The sequence below is a fragment of the Bubalus bubalis genome, chromosome 4 (genome assembly GCF_019923935.1).
Source record: "Bubalus bubalis isolate 160015118507 breed Murrah chromosome 4, NDDB_SH_1, whole genome shotgun sequence".
Taxonomy (NCBI): Eukaryota; Metazoa; Chordata; class Mammalia; order Artiodactyla; family Bovidae; genus Bubalus; species Bubalus bubalis.
In genome coordinates this window covers 118266357-118288346 of record NC_059160.1, presented here as the reverse complement: position 1 = coordinate 118288346, position 21990 = coordinate 118266357, and the positions used below count along the sequence as shown (strand labels likewise).

At 42.8% G+C, this 21990-nt stretch overlaps 1 protein-coding gene and 1 long non-coding RNA gene across 6 annotated transcripts in view; one reads left to right on the top strand and one right to left on the bottom strand.

The window, feature by feature from the left end:
• TPH2 (tryptophan hydroxylase 2) overlaps window positions 1–21990 on the top strand; it is a 158785-nt gene that overhangs the window by 108745 nt on the left and 28050 nt on the right. For 2 of the 5 annotated variants that reach the window (XM_045165497.1, XM_044941941.2), the window contains exons 10-11: window positions 6049–6182; window positions 6312–6724. The exons of the other annotated variants lie outside the window; for them this stretch is intronic. In XM_045165497.1, the coding sequence (XP_045021432.1) occupies window positions 6049–6182; window positions 6312–6486 (309 nt within the window). In that variant the 3' untranslated portion in view covers window positions 6487–6724. Of the gene's footprint in view, window positions 1–6048; window positions 6183–6311; window positions 6725–21990 lie in introns of those variants that run through there. 5 annotated transcript variants of the gene reach the window in all.
• Window positions 14425–21961, bottom strand: LOC123333362. The gene is made up of 3 exons (XR_006550700.2): window positions 21749–21961; window positions 14738–14887; window positions 14425–14555 (listed from the first exon to the last, which is right to left on the bottom strand). It is a non-coding gene; the product is annotated as an uncharacterized LOC123333362 (long non-coding RNA).

The window sequence follows — 21990 nt, the reverse complement described above, 5'->3', positions numbered from 1 at the left end:
ATAGAGGGTGAGGATCACAGGTTGACATCTAGAAGAGCTGAGAATAACTCCATGTTATTGCAAAGGCAGGTGTCTGGGAGGAAGGAAGATTTTAAACTGATAAATTCAGGCCTGGCTCTGTTGCAGTCTAGGAACTGGCAGTCTCATAGCTAGGGCCATCCTTTTTTCTCGATGGTTCCAGCAGAGTTGCCCCAGTGAAGGAAGGTGTGGCTCAGTGCATGTGTACACCAGGTATCACTGGGAGCCTGAAGCAGCCATGATAACCAAATTTACAGAGCGCTCCCACTTGCCCGACGCTTTGCATGCATTTTCTCATTTAATCTGTACCACATTCCCGGGTTATAGACATTGTAACTATTCCCATTTTCCAGATGAACACTGGAATAGGCTTACAGAGGTGGAACAACTCAGAAATTTTTGATGCTGAAAAGAAATTTCTATTTAAAAGACTGGAATAGGCCAAAAAAAAAAAAAAGCCTTAAATTCGTGCACTAAAAAGTCAATTAATTGGTAATGGCCATCTCTGTTGGGGAGGGTGGGAAGACCATACCCAGGCCCAATGGGAAAGGCTGCTATGGTGAATTTATGCGGGTTGGGGTGGAGGGAGGGGACCGTGGAACGAGAGCTGTGTATTTTACCTGACCCAGAGATGGAACCCAGTTTCCCCGCATTGCAGTCAGTCTCTTTACCATTTGAACCACCAGGGAAGCCCTGTGTATTGCAGGCCCTGTTAGAACTTTAGAGTTCAGGTAGATATAATCTTTGCAGTTTCTCAAAGAGGAAATTGCATCTTAACCTGGGGAATTTTCACTCACCTGGTAAACCTCTGGGACAGCTATGTTTAGAATCCAGGTCTCCTGGTTCCTAGTCCTGTGTCCTTGCCTTTTGCCCTGTGGATAAATCCAAAACAGCCCTTTTAGAGGGTATGTAGATGAGAGGAGGTGATTATCAAGCATTCCTGCACTTTAAAAATGGCTTCGGCGTAAAAGCTCTCAGCCAGATTCTCTCAGCATTAGAAAGCCTCTCTCTGCAGGAAATTGGATTAATTTTTGCAGACTTCAGGATATCAGACTCTTAACACTTTAGAAAGGATTTACCACAGAGCTCCCTGGGGACATCAAGCAGTTTGGCTGTATGTTTACAGAGAATCGACTCTGGACACAGAGGAGAGAGTGTGAAACTTGTTCCCTAAAACCAAGGTGGCTTACAGAGAGACGTGGGTAGGAGTTGAGAAGCAAACTCAGTAGGGCTTTGCTCTGCTGAGCAGTGGAACCAGTGGAGACATGAACGATATTCATGAACCCTTGAGCTGTGCTTTAGTTTCAGAAGCAGGGGCCCTTCATGGGCTGCATGGATGTTCCTGGCGGTCATCGCACAGGAGAGCTTCCCACCAGTAAGTGAGACACTTAGCAGTGCGATCGCCACCTCCTGTGTTGGCCTCACTCAGTGGCTGTTCCCCCAACTCTAGACTCTTCATTCTCCAGGCTAATCCTTGGGTACCATTATCATCCCTATATTTTTAACAGCCAAGGGGTAGAACTGGTCTCATACTCCATGGATGGAGCGGTCCCCAGCATATAACCAGCTGTTGGATGCAGCAGGATCTTGAGGATAGACTACATTGTTGAGAGCTTAGAACAATGAACTTCCAACTGTCCTTTTGATGATTGCATTAGTCAAGTGTGAGATATATTACCTAATGGTCTTTGCTTCAAATCATATGCTGTGAATATGCTGACTTTTCTTAAAGGCAGAGCACCTTGCCCTTTGGGCTTTTTCTTGGTCTACTCTCATCTCATATTTGTTAAAATGACGAAATGAGCTCATTTGAGTATCTAGTAGAATCATCATATGATACATTTTTCTAAAACTACACTAATTTTTGTCTCTGTTATTATATACCAGAGGCATCCTCTACACATGGTGGCTGCTAAAGGTGCTACTGTCCTGTCGCAGCCAAGGTCTGTCACACTGCAGACCTAGGTGGATAAGTTGCCTCCTCTTCCCTTGCTTGTCCTTGGCCCAGTGAGAAGTCTGGCTCAGCAGGGAGCCCTGAGGGAGCCGTGCCCTGAACGTTCATACAGCCTGTTCTGCTGCCTCTCTGCCTGTGCCCCTCAGAGCGAGTGTGAGAACATGCAAACATCAGGGACACTGTCAGGCACTCTCTCCCTTTTTGTATGTACAGATGGATAAATGGACAGTTAGAGCAACATACTAAATAAAATGCACGCAGAGTGTATGGCTGCAAAGAAAGCAACTTCTAGTTCCGAAAATCATGGGGAACCAATAGGAGGCCTGTTCTTTGCAGAGGAGCAACAGTTCAGTTCAGTTCAGTTGCTCAGTCACGTCCGACTCCTTGCAACCTCATGAACCACAGCATGCCAGGCCTCCCTGTCCATCACCAACTCCCAGAGTCCACCCAAACCCAAGTCCATTGAGTCGGTGATGCCATCCAACCATTTCATTCTCTGTCGTCCCCTTCTCCTCCTGCCCTCAGTCTTTCCCAGTGTCAGGGTCTTTTCAAATGAGTCAGCTCTTCGCATCAGGTGACCAAAGTATTGGAGTTTCAGCTTCAACATCAGTCCTACCAATGAACACCCCGGACTGATCTCCTTTAGGATGGACATCAGTGGAGAAATAGCTCCATAAATAATGAAGGGATGCAGACAAAGCAAAAACAACACCGAGTTGTGGATGGGACTGGTGATAGAAGCAAGGTTCGATGCTGTAAAGAGCAATATTGCATAGGAACCTGGAATGTTAGGTCCATGAATCAACGCAAATTGGAAGTGGTCAAACAGGAGATGGCAAGAGTGAACATCGACATTCTAGGAATCAGCAAACTAAAATGGACTGGAATGGGTGAATTTAACACAGATGGCCATTATATCTACTACTGTGGGCAGGAATCCCTTACAAGAAATGGAGTAGCCATCATAGTCAACAAAAGAGTCCAAAATGCAGTACTTGGATGCAATCTCAAAAACGACAGAATGATTTCTCTTCATTTACAAGCCAAACCATTCAATATCACAGTAATCCAAGCCTATGCCCTGACCAATAACGCTGAAGAAGCTGAACTTGAACAGTTCTATGAAGACCTACAAGACCTTCTAGAACTAACACCCAAAAAAGATGTCCTTTTCATTATAGGGGACTGGAATGCAAAAGTAGGAAGTCAAGAAACACCTGGAGTAACAGGCAAATTTGGCCTTGTTATACAGAATGAAGCAGGGCAAAGGCTGATAGAGTTTTGCCAAGAAAATGCACTGGTCACAGCAAACCCCCTCTTCCAACAACACAAGAGAAGACTCTACACATTGACATCACCAGATGGTCAACACCAAAATCAGATTGATTATATTCTTTGCAGCCACAGATGGAGAAGCTGTATACAGTCAGCAAAAACAAGACCGGGAGCTGACAGTGGCTCAGATCATGAACTCCTTATTGGCAAATTCAGACTGAAATTGAAGACAGTGGAGAAAAGTGATTTAGGTCAGGTATGACCTAAATCAAATCCTTTATGATTATACAGTGGAAGTGAGAAATAGATTTAAGGGACTAGATCTGATAGAGTGCCTGATGAACTATGGACGGAGGTTCGTGATATTGTACAGGAGACAGGGATCAAGACCTTCCCCAAGAGGGGCAACAGGTCTCATCAAAGCACATTTTGCTTCTTGAAACTGTGAAGTTGTTTTAAAAATGTGGACAGAATTATTAGCCATGTGGAACCCCGAGTCCCCTGATGCTTACTGCACTGCATTGAATAAGCACAAATGCAGGTGCTGGTGTAGTGCCCTTCCCCATATGATGAAGTTGTTCTGTGGGCCAAGAAAAAATCAGTTCACTCCATGGGGCCCTCTGCATTCCCTGATTCACATCTGCATTGATCTGGACAACGGGACTTGGCGGGAAAGCAAATCTCACCCCGGGTAGGAGCGTGTGCCCTTTCTCTCACCCGTCAGTCCTTGGGTTCACTATTGTATTTTCACACTTAGGGAACCACAGCCTTCTTCACAGAAGGCTACAAATCATTCCAAGCAGTGTGAAATTTTTGTTGGGGGAATGCAGCAGGAATATTGAACAGGAAAGGTTTTTCAGTGTTTCTCCGGGAAAACCTTAGCAGTTAGAGATTGAGAAGTGCTTTGGGTGGACCAGAGGCTGGAATAGAGTGTCTTCAGAAATCAGCCAGCCCAGACTTCTCATGGACACTCAGGAAATGGGGGTCCAGAGAGGTGAAATCATCTGCCAAGGTTATCCAGTTAGCAGCAATTCCTGGACTAGAGTCCACGTTTTCTTTTCTTTCTTTTTCTGTGATTTACCACTTATTCTTATTTATTTATTTTATTGGAGTATAAATGCTTTGCAGCGTTGAGTTGATTTCTGCTGTACAACAATGTGAATCAGCTCTCTCTCTCTCTCTCTACACACACATACACACACACACACACACACACACACACACACCCCTCCCTCCTGAGCATCCCTCGCACCTCTCCACCCCATGCTACCCCTTGGAGTCAGCACAGAGCACCAAGCTGAGGCCCCTGTGCTACCCAGCAGCTGCCCACTAGCTATTTATTTCACACATGGTGGTGTATACACGCCAATCCTAACGTCCCAAGTCATCCCACCCTTTCCGCCCCCTCTGTGTCCACAAGTCTGATCTCCATGTCTGTGCCTCTGTTCCTGCCCTGCAAATAGGTTTTCTAACTCTCGGTTCAAGGCTGTTTCTGCTACCTTTTCTCTCTCTGCCTCTCTCTCCCAACCAGTTTATCATTGAAATTAAGAAGGAAGGAATCTAAAGGGGTGTTTCTCAAAATATAATGTACAACCACCTGTCTGAATCACCTTGGATGCCTTTAAAATGCAGACTTCTGGGATTTATCCAGATCTTCCACATAAAATTGAGGCCTGGGTTTCTGCAGTTCCTACAAGCTCCTCAGTGATTCTTAGGCACATTCTGTGCGAGAACTACAGATCCAGGGGCTATAAATAGGCAGGTGGCAGGAAATGAGTGCTAACTTTTAGCATCACTGGATTTATCTTGAATACGATCATTCATTGTTGCTTGCTGTTCTTAGTGCCAGTCATGGGGTGAACGGAACAGGGCTAATGATGGTTCACAGAGTACCTGCATTAGCTTTCCTGTGTCCGTCACATCTGCTCTGAGCATAAGTATAGCTATTAATATTAGCTCTTTTTTTTTCCCACCTGGAAATATTTATCTGCTGTATATTGCTCTGCTGTGCTTGAGGGAAGGTAAATGAATACTTTGCATGTATTCTCAAATATACAGGCCCACTCCAGCCTCTGTTGATACGTAGTACCTGGCCTCAAAATGTCTCACAATGAGTCCACAAATAGTTCAGTCAGAGTCCCAATTACCTCTCCACGCAGGTAATTATTACTTCTGCCATTTAAGGGAAATTCCAGTCCATTGCTTATAGCAATAAATTTAAGACCATATTTGTTCTCTCTCCTGTTTCTATTCATAGCATAGATTTAAAATTTCATTTCTGTGGAGTTGGGCTTCCCAGGTGATGTGGTGGTAAAGAATCTGCCTGCCAGTACAGGAGATGCAGGAGAGGCAGTTTTGATCCCTGGGTCAGGAAGATCCCCTGGAGGAGGAAATGGCAACCCACTCCAGTGTTCTTACCTGGGAAATCCCATGGACAGAGGAGCCTGGCAGGCTACAGACCGCGGGGTCACAGAGTCTGACACGACCATGCATGCATGCACATTCTGTGGGGTTCCAGCTCTGAACGGTCCTTCAGTATGAATTTGGCTAATAGTAAATAAAATAATACCATTATCTCCTTTTTGCCCCCTGAGCTACTAACAGACTTCAAAATAACCAACCAACCAAACAAAAGCCTTCACAGTCCGTTTCCCCTGCCTTGGGGAGAGCTCCCCGTGCCATGGTGGAGGAGTAACTGGGCAGTTCTGTGGGAGGACGGAGCTGCTCTGGAGGAGCATGAGCTGGTGGCCCTTCGGCAGTCTCATCTGGGACTTTAACGGGTTTCACGGTGTGTTTTGCAGCATGCTCTTTCTGACAAGGCGTGTGTGAAAGCCTTTGACCCAAAGACAACCTGCTTGCAGGAATGCCTTATCACCACCTTCCAGGAAGCCTACTTTGTTTCAGAAAGTTTTGAAGAAGCCAAAGAAAAGATGAGGTAAATTTCTTTTGCTTCCATCTAGAGAACATGACTTTTTATTTTGCTGGTTCTGTTCCTTCCTTATATCTGTCTCTTGAGCCTGCTAGGGTTGATCCCACATTCTCCTCTGTTCTGTTTATTTGGCAGGGACTTCGCAAAGTCAATTACCCGTCCCTTCTCAGTCTACTTCAATCCCTATACTCAGAGTATTGAAATTCTGAAGGACACCAGGAGTATTGAAAACGTGGTGCAAGACCTCCGCAGCGATTTGAACACCGTGTGTGATGCCTTGAACAAAATGAACCAGTATCTGGGGATTTGATGCCTGGGACCCTTGTCACTGCCAGCATGATCTTTTGGGGGCTTAACAACAATTCAATGTCATATAACACCGATAGCTTTCTGTGTCATGGCTTGGCTAGTAAGCACGCAATTCTCTGTATTCCTACCTACTTGTAACTTACTGTGATAATGTGCGAAACACGATAAAGAACCCAATGGCAGATAGCCACTCACTGTATGGAACAGGTTTAAATGTCTTAAATAAATTTGACATTCCAGCTTAGTGTCCTTAGCTAAACTGTAGCTATTGAAAATTGTTAACAAATAGCCCTCTTCTGACTCTAGCTTGTGACCTTTTCTTTCTGAGATCGGAGCCTTTCCTTTGTGTTCATTAGATAAAATGAAAATAGCAGTGAAGCTGTTTCTGTTTTCTCCAGTGTGAGTGTTTTCACAGCACTATTTGAGATCAACCCAGAATTGTAGGAAACTTCCTATCACATTACTAAAAGATTCAGTATTCTCTTTCAAAAATGGATAGTGAACACACTAGTTGGAATGGTTTTCAGGATGATTATTTATACAATGTAAGAAAAGTGAACTTTTCACACATAGAATATATAGATTGCATTGACCTTGTAGGAACTGAGTTGTGGCATGCTTCCCAAAGTATTTTGGAAGAAAATACTTCCAGAATGGACATTAGGAAAGACTAAACAGTAGAGAATAAATCTTGGGAGTGTGAATTTTATGCTGAAATAAAGTGATTATTCTGCTCAGGTGTTTAACCCATTTCTCTTGGAGAATAATAATATTCATACAGCTTTGATTGCAGCAGTGTAGAAATTGAGTCACAGAGAGTTAAATGATTTGCTCAGAGTAGCACAGGTAGTCATGCATCAATGTTAACAGCGCATCACATCTCACTTTTGGATTGCTAAGACATTCAGCTTGGTGTATGTATGTACTTGTGATGTGTAGTCATAGAAGGGAAAGTAATGCTTATCAGAACTAATGTTTATCAATAAATAGGACTTGGCTTGTGATCAAGGGTTGACAACGGTACAGAGGTTTCCTCTCACGACCCCAAACCATGCTAGGTCTCTGGGAGTCTGGCCACATGCCCAAAGTTTGGGCAAATTTGGGTAAGCGATAGTGATATACCACAGGAAGGCAATCTAAGGAAGAGGAGATGTATGAATACCTACAGCTGATTCACTTTCCTGTACAGCAGAAACTGATCCAACATTGTAAAGCAACTATTCTCCAATAATGAGAAAAAATAATGATGCACTACAAATTTCAGTCATCTCTTGCTGTAAGAGGTGATTAAGTGAACAAATAATTGCTGAATGAGTGAATGAATTTTAGCTTCTGATTCCCTTAACAAATGCAATCATTGTTCCTCTAATCTGCTTTAGTAGCACAGAATACTGGGTTGGGGAGAGAGAGGATGAGAAAAAGTAGAGAAGAATAAGATGACAGAATAACTTTTAAGTTAGCAATTCTAAAATATTTACTTCTAAGGATGTTCTTTAAATAGGAAATTGCATAAAATTTCAAACTAACTCATACTGTTGCATGGCCTGTTACAAGTCACAAATTTTGGGACTAAATATATTCAGGAAGAATATGAGAAAATTAAAATATACATCAGAGTGAGGTAAAATTACAATGAGAAATCAGATGTTTGACTCTTGGTTATCTTGATGATTGAGGCTCTTTCACTTTTGAAGGATTCTCAAAACAATGAAGTTTTTGAGAAGGGATTTGATGGTTAGAATGTGAGAATCATGCAGTTTAAATGCTATTTGAGCTGAAAGAGTAGTGCCTTGAAAAATTATCAGTGGTAGAGAAATGATGAGCAAGCTGAACCCAAATAAAAGGATCTGAAATGATCAAGTAGTTGTAAATTCCAATCATTTTCTAAATCCATAAAGACCTAATTTCTTACATCTTCTTTTGTTAGAACTAGATGACCCTGAATAATTATTTATAAATACTAATCTAGAATGATAACCCAGAGCAATGAATCCAGAAATTTCCCATAAACAGTTAAGAGAGACTAGGAACAGTAAGAAATTTCCAGAAGTGGTTGCTGAATTTTCTCAAAGGAGAAAATTGGCTCAGGCACTCTTAATCTCTGCTTTTCCTGTTGTTCCCATAATTTGGTGTTGCTTTAGATAATATTTTACCTTTTGTGGCAATAGGGATGACTTGGAGAGCATTATGTTAAGTGAAATAATCCACCCAGAGAAAAACAAATGCTGTATGATATCACTTATATGTGAAATAAGAAAATACAATCAACTAGAAAATATGACAAAAAAGAAGTAGACTCACATAGAGAATAAAATAGTGGTTACCAGGTAGAGGGGAAGATGGGAGGGGCAAGATAGGGGTGGAGGATTAAGAGGTACAGAGCAGTAAGTATAAAATAAGCTGCAAAAATATACTGTACAACATGGAGAATATCGCCAATATTTTACATTAACTATAAAGGGAGCATAACCTTTAAAAACTGTGAATACTATATACCTATACTTATATTATAGTCACTGTAATTCAGTAAAAAAGACAAAACCCAAAAGTAGCCATCAAGCTTTTCCCTTCTAGCCCCAGTAAAGGGGAGTTTCTTAGTTAAATGTACTGAAGGAAGAATTGTACTTAATTATAGAAAAACTCCTTCAACAAAAATAACAGTTGATCTGTCTTCTGACCAGCTATAGTGGCACCCTTAGTTTTCTTACATGGGCAAAAACCTGCATTGTTTATAGAGGCATCATACAAGGAGGAGGAATTGCTTGATTCTTTTTAGATTTGTTCTCCATCTGGAATAGCAGAAACCATGGTTCTGGCCATGTGGGACGATGGAACCGTGGTTTTCATTTGTTGTGAGCATTTAACATGCAAATGCCACTACAACCAGTAGTGGGGGAAGTCCTGTAAAGTTTAATCGCCATCAGAGCAGAAGTGTTGGCAGAAATAGTACAACGAAATAATCACAGCCAGATTCTTGTCATATCTGATACCTGCTCAGTGCAACCATTTGTCTCAATTATGCCTCCTGACTTAAAGCTAAATTGAATAGATCCAAGGGCAATTATAAATTTAAAGATACTTGCTCACTGTCATCTCACTGTGAATCGCTACTTTATTTTGGCTTTGCTGCTATCTTCGGTAATCAGCTAATCAGAAATCAACCCAAGGTTCCGAGTAAGACCAGGTTTCTTATATATCATCCTTTGCAAAAAAACCAGAATCTGATTAGTTCAGTTTTTCCTTAAAGCGTTTTTGTCTGTTATGAGTTGGGGTCAGTCAACCAGTGTATTCCTGGATGATCAGTATATTTGGCCTAATAGATTGTTCGTAAATTGCAGGGTTTTTTAAAAAAATATTTTTTAGTTGAAGGATAATTGCTTTACAAAATTTTGTTAGCTTCTGCCAAATATCAGCATGAATCAGCCATAGGTATACATATGTCCCCTCCCTCTTGAACCTCCATCCCATCTCCCTCCCCATAAATTGCTGGTTTTAAGAGTGGGTAACTGTGACCCAGGCTGGTTAAAAATTTTTTTTTTTTACATTAGTGTTAAGGGTTGTGAACCGAGTGTCTGGCTTAGTCTCATTTATTTACTGTGTAATTTAGAGTTGATGCTTTATGGGAATGATATATTCATGCCTGTCTTGCTTGCACATGGTAAATGGGCCTGCGCCTAATGAATGTAATGTATTGCAACATTTTCCAACATGAAAAGTTTGAAAATGAAAAACACTGTGCTTTAACGTGAAAGCAAATCGAAATACAAAGTTTCATTTTCAAATGTAGTCATGGCTCACATCATCTCATTTTCTTCATTTGAGAAGGAAAACATTAACACAAGATGTAGTTGTCCTCTAATTCATTTGATCTAATTTTCAACTTCTAAAGAATCAAGCCCTGATGCTTACTCTCGTGAACCTTGTCTCACTTATAATGAAAAAGAAAGTAGTCCAGAGTTTTCTAGTGTGTCTGAGTTTTTTTTGTTTCCCTTCTTCTTCAATTTCCAAAAGACATTCTCTTATGTGGGAAAATTATTCTTATGCAGATTGCCATTTTCTGGGAAGAGGCAAGGGAATTAATAGTGATACATTGCTCTTCTCATATTAGATTTGCACGTGTTCAAAATAAACCAGTTCTGAAACATGAAATGGCGAGTCTTTATAATGTCACTCGTGGTCTCAAAATGTTCAGATATGGCTTAGATCATACCAGGGGCTGAATCAGGCGCTGTTCTAAACACTGAGTATGTAGTGATGAATTAGGCAGAGAGGTTTATGCCCACTTCAAACTTATATTCTAATAGAGAGATATCAGCAAAAAACCAGATTGAGATCATGGCAAATTTTATGAAGAAAATAGTTGGAGTGATGTGATACAGAGCAATGGAATGGGGAGGGAATAAGCCGGCCAGGGAAAGCATTTCTGAGCAGATGGCATTTGACTAAGAACCATGGGATAAGCAGAAGCCAGGCATGAAGAGAGCCATGGAAAGAGTGTCCTCTGAAAGAGGGAACAGCAAGATCATAGGCAGAAATGGATGTCTTCACGGAAGACAGATTGCCAGTGGGCTGGAGAGGAAGGATAAAATGACTGCCTGGGAAGCAAGGATGAGATAATACAGGGTTCCAGAGGGGGTCGGGTGGACTCTCAATGCAGTGGAGTCATGGAGGGTTGTAAACAAGATCTGAGTTACATTTTTAAAGGTGACTCAGGCTGCTGTGTGGAGATGAATTGTCGGGGGATTGGAGAGTGCTGGAAAACCAATTAGGAGACCATTGCAATACTGAGACTCTAAAAAATCAATATCTTACTGGGTCATGGTGAACATCATTAAAAATAGTTATAATTAAATAAGTTACTAAGTGACTCAGAACTGTCAGCTGAAACACCAGGGGAAACTGGAATAACCAGTACCCGGGTGGATTATCATCTGACTGGAAAAGCAGACATCCAGTGATATCCTGTGTCTTATGCAAATAATTAACGCTTCCTTTAACAAAATAGCACCTCATGTTTAATTTTCCCTGGACAGCTTTTAAGGGTAAGAATGCAGACTGGAGAGCAAACACATTTTTTTTTTCCCCTCGAGAGACTCATAGTCACTGCATAAGCAGAAATGAAGTAAGGAATGGGGATTATTGAGGTGCTGATATATGGGGTAATTCAAAACAAAACAGCACCCTCACCCCCAGGCAAACTGAAATAGTTGTATTCACGGTCCCCTGGTGGTTTCTATAGGAGTAGGTCATATAGGTGCAAGGGAGTTAATTAAGTCTACTTCCACTCTTCTCGATGCTGTCCACCTGCCCAACACGTATCTGAGATGCCCCTGCGAGGTTCACTTGCTGAGGCGTCTTCCTCTCTCTAAGAAGGATGGGTCTGGTGCAGCCGCTGAAAGTGTGTTTCCTTCTTTGGGAGGATGGTAGTGAGCCTGATGTTCAACCCAAGGGCATCTGTGGTGATGGTGCAAGCAAACAGCTTTTTCATAATCCAGTCTGGATACAGTTTTTATAACTGAACAACAGAACGATCTGACAGATGTGGGCAGAGTAATTTGAAAACTAGTGGCAAAAGAAATCAAGTTCATTTTCTGTCAAGATCAAAGCTTTAAAAAAAGATGCAAAGCTAACCCTCATTTTATAGGTTGAAAGTGAAAGTGAAGTCACTCAGTCGGGTCTGACTCTTTGCGACCCCATGGATTGTAGCCTACCAGGGTCCTCTGTCCATGGGGTTTTCCAGGCGAGAATACTGGAGTGGGTTGTCATTTCCTTCTCCAGGGGATCTTCCCAACTCAGGGATCAAACCTGGGTCTCCTGCATTTCAGGCAGATGCTTTATCGTCTGAGCCACCAGGGAAGCGTTAATATTTTATAGGAAGGGTGTAGGACTTTCCTAATGTCTCCTTTGCTCATTCCAGTTCTCTTACAGTCTCCTTACTTTTTTAGTTTGTTCATTTTCATGAGACTTGCTGGATGCTGATTCAGTACATCTGTTGTTCCCAAAGGTTTGCAAACCGCTGAACACATCTAATGTACAGCTTGCCCAATTTTAGTGAACAACTAACTTCACAGACGTTAATGAGGCCAATTATTGGCAAGTGAATTTGAAGTGAAGAGCACATGAGGTTTGCCGCAATAGCAGTTATTTGTTTATTGGGATTGATTGAGGCAAACGTCTTTCTGATCATTACATCTGATTGATCTCTGAACGTGGCATTATGAGAGAATGAGGTTCCTAAATCAGATACTTACTTGGAAGAAAAATCTCTACCTCGCAAGGGCAGAACATGTCCCCTATCCATTTCGGTGTGAAAGCGTAGCCATTAAGTTGGAATAGATTCTAATTAGCCTCCTTACAAATCTCTAAAACTTTTTGGTCTTGCCTGTTGAGCAGAACTTAAAAGAAGCCTAAATTCCTCCCTTGCCCACGTATAGTCAGTATCAAAGAAAATAACTTGCAGGTTAATCCTTACTGCTGAAAACGAGTGCAGACATAGCAGTCCTGATTTGAAGTGGCATTGGAAAGCATAATTTGATTCACCCAGCCAAGTGATTGCTGCAAGTACAGATCATCAGCATGGCTCACCCCAGCACATTTGAACTGGTGATCAGCTGACAGCTAATTGCCTGAGCGAGTGAGCCTCTTGAGCTTCTGCCTGGGAACAGAGGGGAAAAATCACCATGACTCCTACCTAGCCTGGGTGGAGGTGTTTTTCCCACATTGGAAATATGTCTTGGAGGATGGTTTTCTCTCTGCATACAGTGCCGACTGTTGTTTGCCCAGCATCTACACCTTTTTCTGGGCCAATAACTACACCCCCAGTTTTCTTTTGTGAATATGCTCCTACTTTTGATCTATACCTGGGGTGAGGCTGACTCTCCCTCCCAGTTCCAAGGGCTGGATTTCTGACCAAGGCTTTGATGAGATGTTGTATCTCCCTGCCCTAAATTACTTGCGCAAGGCTGGGCCGTGTTCTGAGCTGGGCCGAAGAAGGTCAGCCCCTGGACTTTTCTTGAACCACTGAGGAGAGAGGTGTGCTTTCTTCTGTGGTTGGAAAGTGGTAGCGTGTAAGTCTGGAGCTGTCAGGGGGCTTCTGTAGAGGGAATGCAGGGCCAAGAGGAAGAGGTGGGACAGTGTCTCATTGTAAACTCATGGATGGGCCCGTGCTGATGCTCCATGTAGCTTTGGATTCTCCAGGTCTGGGAGCTAATACATGGTTCCCCTTTCTCCACTGTCATTTTATTTTACTGTCGCCAGCACCAAAGCAGTACTGATACCCAGGATAAAAGCACAAGAGGAGAGGCAGGAGATTTTACATTTGCGCTTTTCTTTTTTTTTTTTCACATTTTTCCTCTTGGTTTTAGCAATTTCAACTTCTTGAAGAAGTACTATTTATTTCCTTTTGGCTTAGTCTTTGCCATAGAAGTTCGGGATACCTGACCCCTTTACCCTCCTCTAATGCTGGTAATGGTATGCCTTCTTCTGGTGAGATGTGGCCAGCATAACTGCTCAATAGAAGGGTTTAACTGGGTTCTAGGAGACTGAGACTCAAGTTCTAGGCCACTGATTTCATCCTTGGGAAAAGAATATCAAAGCAAATTAAACTTAAGATAACTAGATAAAACGTTTTCTGTTCCAGCTTTTTACTGAGACTAGTATTAGGAGGATCTGATTTTCATTAAAATCAGGCACTCTGAAACAAAAATTCTCTCTCAGACTCTAGCAAAGAACATGGGCTTTGCAATCAGGTAAATTGAGGTCAGTTCAGTTCAGTCGCTCAGTCGTGTCCGACTCTTTGCAACCCCATGGACCGCAGCACACCAGGCCTCCCTGTCCATCACCAACTCCCAGTGCTTACTCAAATTCATGTCCATTGAGTCAGTGATGCCATCTAACCATCTCATCCTCTGTCGTCCCCTTCTCCTCCTGCCTTCAATCTTGCCCAGCATCAGAGTCTTTTCAAATGAGTCAGTTCTTCCCAGAGGTACAAGTGCTCATTTTTCTACTTACAAGCCAGGTGATGTTTACAGATTTACTGGAGACATTTTCTGAGCTTGGGAGTTTAATTTTCTGTAAAATGGGAATAAAAACACTTCCTTTATATAATTATCATGAAAATTAAATATTATACATGCCTAACCATAAAAATTACTTAGCAAATGTTAATTTCCTTCTCTTCCTGTTTTTAAATTTAAATGCCCTTAACCATCCCCAGCTTTCCCCACACTTTTAAATGATAAAAACCTTTGTACCTTAATGGCCCCATTGTTATGGGCCATGGGTTTTATTCCGATGACTTTTCGTACTTGGATTTGACCAGGCTTTAGTAGAACTGATCGCATCTCACTGAGATGTGAATCTGTAGGCTTGCAGTCATTTGCATGATAGTCTTAAATCATTACCTACAAATTCAAAAGCAATGGACACTAACTGATTCAGTGACCCCAGAGATGGTTTGCATTTCTCTCTGGACATCAAAATTTATACCTATGAAATAGGAATAAAAATATAAAACCCTGTTCAAATTAATGAAACAATATGAAGGTTGGAGTTTCCTGGAAGAACGAAACTGAGCAAATCGAACTATTATTCATAGTTCATTGAATTGTGGCAAGTTGACTCTGAGCCATTCCGCCACTGTCTATCTCAGAAACAGAGAAATAGGAGGCAGAGTGGCTGGTGGGTGTACATTCCAGTCACCATCCGGCTACTGAAAGGCAGGCCCAGCCAACCTGCTCTGGTGTCAGAGGTACTGCCACTCCCAAGACTCCCTTTCAGAGAGCAATTGAGCTTATGGTTGTCTCTGATGAAAATCAAGTCCTGGTCAGAGGGAACAATTTCGGGCAGAATATAAATACATTTTATTTGCAGAGCAGGAAAGAGAAGTGCTAAGTGAAAATATGAAATTGGAATATTATGTGTTGGGAGAGCAATTCCTTTCATCCTTGTGGCTAATGGACTGAACAAAAAGTGCACAATTCGTTTCATGTGATAATTCACTAACTAACTGACAAAGTTTCCATTTCTGAGTCCCTTTCCACATTCAGCTGCTGGTTTGATAGTGCAGGAGTACAATTATCTGCCTGTCTATTGCACTGCATAAACAGGGAGGTTGGAATATACGTGAGGAATAACCACAACTGATTAAGTCCTTCCTGCTAAAGGCAATATGGAGTGTCTCCTGCTTGCCTTAAACTAGCCATCTGTTTCCTTTGTGATGTTCTCTTCCCTGGAGAATCCACTTTTAGAGAAATATTCTAATATGGGAAGGAGAACAGCAGCTGGGTTCAGTTTTACTTTGAGCTTTATTCTTGCCTCCTTTTCATCTTTCTTGTAAATTGAACAACCTTGAATGGAGGGCTGGTTCTAATCACCAGCCTAGAAACAAGGGTCAGTCACCCTCGAGTCATGACGAACACACACAGGAGCTTTATTACATAGGACTTAAGATGGATGGGTGTTAGTCACTCAGTTGTGTCCGACTCTTTGTGACCCCATGGACTGTAGCCCACAAGGCTCCTCTGTCCATGGAATTTTCCAGGCGAGAATACTGGAGTGGGTTGCCATTCCCTTTTCTAGAGGATCTATCCCACCCAGGGAGCAAACCCTGTTTTCCCACATTGCAGGCAGACTGTTTGCCAACTGAGCCACCAGGGAAGCCCAGGACCCACGATGGCTCAGCGGTAAAGAATCTTCTTGCAGTGCAGAAATGCAGGAGCACATCAGGGAGATCCCATGGAGGTGGAAAGGCAATCCACTCCAGTATTCCTGCCTAAAAAAATCCCATGGACAGAGGTGCCTGATGGGTACAGTCCATGGGGTCACAACTGAGGGACTGAGCAAAGCAGGAGCATGAACCCACGGGTAGGGATGTAGGGAGCTTTCAGAAGAGATTGGAGCTGATCGTCTGAAGGGCTTCCGGACGTTTCTGTTGTCACCTCTGCCTTCTCTGCATATCCGTTCATTCTGCTCTCTGGGACTCTGTTTTATTCTTCCCCTTTCTCTGCAGATGGGATTTATCTATGTACCCATCTGCATGGTGGATATATGGTTGGCTCTAAAACTCCTGAGTTTTATATCTTATAGTTTTAGCCAAAGATAGACTCACTGCCTCTGAGTTGAAATTTCAGACTTTTGGGAAAGAGAAGCTGATTGATCCAGTGTGGGTCAGCTGTTCCTACCTGGTCCGATTGACTGAGGTCAGAGTGGAAGGGAAAGGCGGTTTAAATACAGATGCAGACACCCTGTCTTGTGGGTAGGGAGGCAGTTTTTGGAAACAATAGGTGGGCAGAAATCCAAATGATACTCCAGGCTACAACTGTCATCCTGCTTAAAGAAATCATTATGCTAATGGAGCTTGTCCTTGGATCCTAATGATCAGACTTGAGGTGGGTTTTTATCCACTGTGTTCTGTTTTTATCAGTTTGTGGGTTGTTTTGTTTTTTTTCTTTTTTGGACTTGTTAACATCCTGTTTCTTGTTACCCATGCGAGTGGTAAACACCACTTTTGGTCAACCCATTCTTCTGCCCACCTCTGCTCCGTAATCACTTTGCACCTGACATCATCTCACATGCAGGCTGGAAGGCCTTGTGAGGAGCTCTTATGGTGAAGTAGTGGGCAGAGAGGAGGCACCGTGGTGGAAATGGAAGAGGAGGTTCAAGAGTGATAGGAGGGTCAGGGATGTGTGGTTTCAGAAGCTGAAGGAGAAGAGCTTTAAGGGCTGAGGAGCTGTGGACTCCAAAGGGCTGAGCCTCAACACCCCTACCCGTTCCCCCCCACCATCCGTAGTCCTCAGGTATGAGTGGAGCCCCTGTGGACTGAGCCAAATCACTGGCAAAACCTAGATTGTGAAATCATTCTTTGGAAAGCAAGGTAAATTTTATGTGACTTATTTTCTATCAAGTATCGACATACTAATGGAAAGGCAGTCTGATACAGTGAATCAAATCTCATTTAACTACTGAGATGACACATATGTGAGATGCTGTGGTACCTACTATGGGGAAAATGGGTCCTGCTTCCTTTTTTTCTGCCTCAAACTTTCCCAGGATCTTTTTTCTTGATATAATGTGACCTGTGATGATTTGGGGTGTATAACCTAGAAAAACAAAGGCAAATGTGAAGTCTAAGAGGTCTGCTGCTGCTGCTAAGTAGCTTCAGTTGTGTCCGACTCTGTGCGACCCCATAGACGGCAGCCCACCAGGCTCCCCCGTCCCTGGGATTCTCCAGGCAACAACACTGGAGTGGGTTGCCATTTCCTCCTCCTGCATGAAAGTGAAAAGTGAAAGTGAAGTTGCTCAGTAGTGTCCGACTCTTAGCTATCCCATGGGCTGCAGCCTACCAGGCTCCTCTGCCCATGGGATTCTCCAGGCAAGAGCACTGGAGTGGGTTGCCATTACCTTCTCCGCTAAGAGGTCTATACAGTGTCAAATGCCTCCTTTAATGGTAGAAAAAACTTGCCTATTTAGCTTCACTAAAACTTCACTAAAAATGTTGCTTTTGAATGACCACACTTTATTTTTAACATTATTTGTAGCTTCCTTCTCTTTCTTTTGAGAGGTAGATTTTAAAAATGAATTAGTGTTCCACTAGCTAATCATAGTTTCCTTTAGAATTACCTTCCTCAATCCAGGGAAAATTAGACAACTGAGCACTATTATTAATTAGATTCTTTTGTCAGATTTAGCTTAATATCCATTATATTTAGTAGAATTGCTGTACATACAATTGAAAGGTTGTTGCTGAACCACGAAAGATGCTGGGATTCTTGGCTTCTGGAGGAGAAGAACTCAACCCGGGGCCAGTGACGAGCTTGATTGCTCAGAGCTTTTGTGTAATAAAGTTTTATTAAAGTATAAAGAGATAGAGAAAGCTTCTGACATAGACATCAGAAGCGGGCAGAAAGAGTGCCCCCTCGCTAGTGTTAGCAAACAGTTCAGTTCAGTCGCTCAGTCGTGTCTGACTCTTTGCGACCCCATGAATCACAGCACGCCAGGCCTTCCTGTCCATCACCAACTCCTGGAGTTCACTAAAACTCACCTCCATCGAGTCAGTGATACCATTCAGCCATCTCATCCTCTGTCATCCCTTCTCCTCCTGCCCCTAATCCCTCCCAGCATCAGAGTCTTTTCCAATGAGTCAACTCTTCACATCAGGTGGCCAAAGTATTGGAGTTTCAGCTTCAGCATCAGTCCCTCCAATGAACACCCAGGACTGATCTCCTTTAGGATGGACTGGTTGGATCTCCTTGCAGTCCAAGGGACTCTCAAGAGTCTTCTCCAACACCACAGTTCAAAAGCATCAATTCTTCGGCACTCAACTTTCTTCATAGTCCAACTCTTACATCCATACATGACTACTGGAAAAACCATAGCCTTGACTAGATGGATCTTTGTTGGCAAGGTAATGTCTCTGCTTTTCAATATGCTATCTAGGTTGGTCATAACTTTCCTTCCAAGCATCTTTTAATTTCATGGCTGCAGTCACCATCTGCAGTGATTTTGGAGCCCCCAAAAATAAAGTCTGACACTGTTTCCACTGTTTCCCCATCTATCTGCCATGAAGTGATGGGACCAGATGCCATGGTATTAATTTTCTGAATGCTGAGCTTTAAGCCAACTTTTTCACTCTCCTCTTTCACTTTCATCAAGAGGCTCTTTAGTTCCTCTTCACTTTCGGCCATAAGGGTGGTGTCATCTGCATATCTGAGGTTATTGATATTTCTCGCGGCAATCTGATTCCAGCTTGTGCTTCTTCCTGCCCAGCGTTTCTCATGATGTACTCTGCATAGAAGTTAAATAAGCAAGGTGGCAATATACAGCCTTGATGTACTCCTTTTCCTATTTGGAACCAGTATGTTGTTCCATGTCCAGTTCAAACTGTTGCTTCCTGACCTACACACAGGTTTCTCAGGAGGCAGGTCATGTGGTCTGGTATTCCCATCTCTTTTAGAATTTTCCACAGTTTATTGTGATCCACACAGTCAAAGGCTTTGGCATAGTCAATACAGCAGAAATAGATATTTTTCTGGAACTCTCTTGCTTTTTTGATGATCCAGAGGATGTTGGCAATTTGATCTCTTGTTCCTCTGCCTTTTCTAAAACCAGCTTGAACATCTGGAAGTTCACGGTTCACATACTGTTGAAGCCTGGCTTGGAGAATTTTGAGCATTACTTTACTAGCGTGTGAGATGAGTGCAATTGTGCGGTAGTTTGAGCATTCTTTGGCATTGCCTTTCTTTGGGATTGGAATGAAAACTGACCATTTCCAGTCCTGTGGCCACTGCTGAGTTTTCCAAATTTGCTGGCGTATTGAGTGCAGCACTTTCACAGCATCATCTTTCAGGATTTGAAATAGCTCAACTGGAATTCCATCACCTCCACTAGCTTTGTTTGTAGTGATGCTTTCTAAGGCCCACTTGACTTCGCATTCCAGGATGTTTGGCTCTAAGTGAGTGGTCACACCATTGTGATTATCTGGGTCGTGAAGATCTTTTTTGTCCAGTTCTTCTGTGTATTCTTGCCACCTCTTCTTAATATCTCCTGCTTCTGTTAGGTCCATACCATTTCTGTCCTTTATCGAGCACATCTTTGCATGAAATATTCCCTTGATATCTCTAATTTTCTTGAAGAGATCCCTAGTCTTTCCCATTCTGTTGTTTTCCTCTATTTCTTTGCATTGATCGCTGAGGAAGGCTTTCTTATGTCTTCTTGCTATTCTTTGGAATTCTGCATTCAGATGCTTATATCTTTCCTTTTCTCCTTTGGTTTTCGCTCTTCTTCTTTTCACATGCTATTTGTAAGGCCTCCCCAGACAGCCATTTTGCTTTTTTGCATTTCTTTTCCATGGGGATGGTCTTGATCCCTGTATCCTGTACAATGTCATGAACCTCCATCCATAGTTCATCAGGCACTCTGTCTATCAGAACTAGACCCTTAAATCTATTTCTCACTTCCACTGTATAATCATAAGGGATTTGATTTAGGTCATACCTGAATGGTCTAGTGATTTTCCCCGCTTTCTTCAATTTCAGTCTGAATTTGGTAATAAGGAGTTCATGATCTGAGGCACAGTCAGCTCCCAGTCTTGTTTTTGCTGACTGTATAGAGCTTCTCCATCTTTGGCTGCAAAGAATATGATCAATCTGATTTTGGTGTTGACCATCTGGTGATGTCCATGTGTAGAGTCTTCTCTTGTGTTGTTGGAAGAGGGTGTTTGCTATGACCAGTGCATTCTCTTGGCAAAACTCTATTAGCCATTGCCCTGCTTCATTCTGTATAACAAGGCCAAATTTGCCTGTTACTCCAGGTATTTCTTGACTTCCTATTTTTGCATTCCAGTCCCCTATAATGAGAAGGATATCTTTTTTGGGTGTTAGTTCTAGAAGGTCTTGTAGGTCTTCATAGAACCGTTCAAACTTCAGCTTCTTCAGTGTTACTGGTTGGGGCATAGACTTGGATTACTGTGATATTGAATGGTTTGCCTTGGAAATGAACAGAGATCATTCTGTCGTTTTTGAGACTGCATCCAAGTACTGCATTTCGGACTCTTTTGTTGACCATGATGGCTACTCCATTTCTTCTGAGAGATTCCTGCCCACAGTAGTAGATATAATGGTCATCTAAGTTAAATTCGCCCATTCCAGTCCATTTTAGTTTGCTGATTCCTAGAATGTCGATGTTCACTCTTGCCATCTCCTGTGTGACCACTTTCAATTTGCCTTGATTCATGGACCTGACATTCCAGGTTCCTATGCAATATTGCTCTTTACAGCATCAGACCTTGCTTCTATCACCAGTCCCATCCACAGCTGGGTATTGTGTTTGCTTTGGCTCCATCCCTTCATTCTTTCTGGAGTTATTTCTTCACTGATCTCCAGTAGCATATTGGGCACCTACTGACCTGGGGAGTTCCTCTTTCAGTATCCTATCATTTTGCCTTTTCATACTGTTCATGGGGTTCTCAAGGCAAGAATACTGAAGTGGTTTGCCATTCCCTTCTCTAGTAGACCACATTCTGTCAGATCTCTCCAACATGATCCTCCTGTCTTGGGTTGCCCCACAGGCATGGCTTAGTTTCATTGAGTTAGACAAGGCTGTGGTCCATGTGATCAGATTGGCTAGTTTTCTGTGATTATGGTTTCAGTATGTCTGCCCTCTGATACCCTCTTGCAACACCTACCATCTTACTTGGGTTTCTCTTACCTTGGACGTGGGATATCTCTTCACGGCTGGTCCAGCAAAGTGCAGCCGCTGCTCCTTACCTTGGACGAGGGGTATCTCCTCACGGCTGCTCCTCCTGACCTTGAATGTGGAGTAGCTTCTCTCGGCCCTCCTTTGCCCGTGCAGCCACCGTTCCTTGGATGTGGGGTTGCTCCTCGTGGTCGACTCCCCTGACCTCGGATGTGGGGTAGCTCCTCTCAGCTGCTCCTGTGCCGTCACAGCCTGGCACTCTCGGTCGCTGCCCCTGACCTTCGCTGAGGGGTAGCTCCTCTCGGCCACGCTT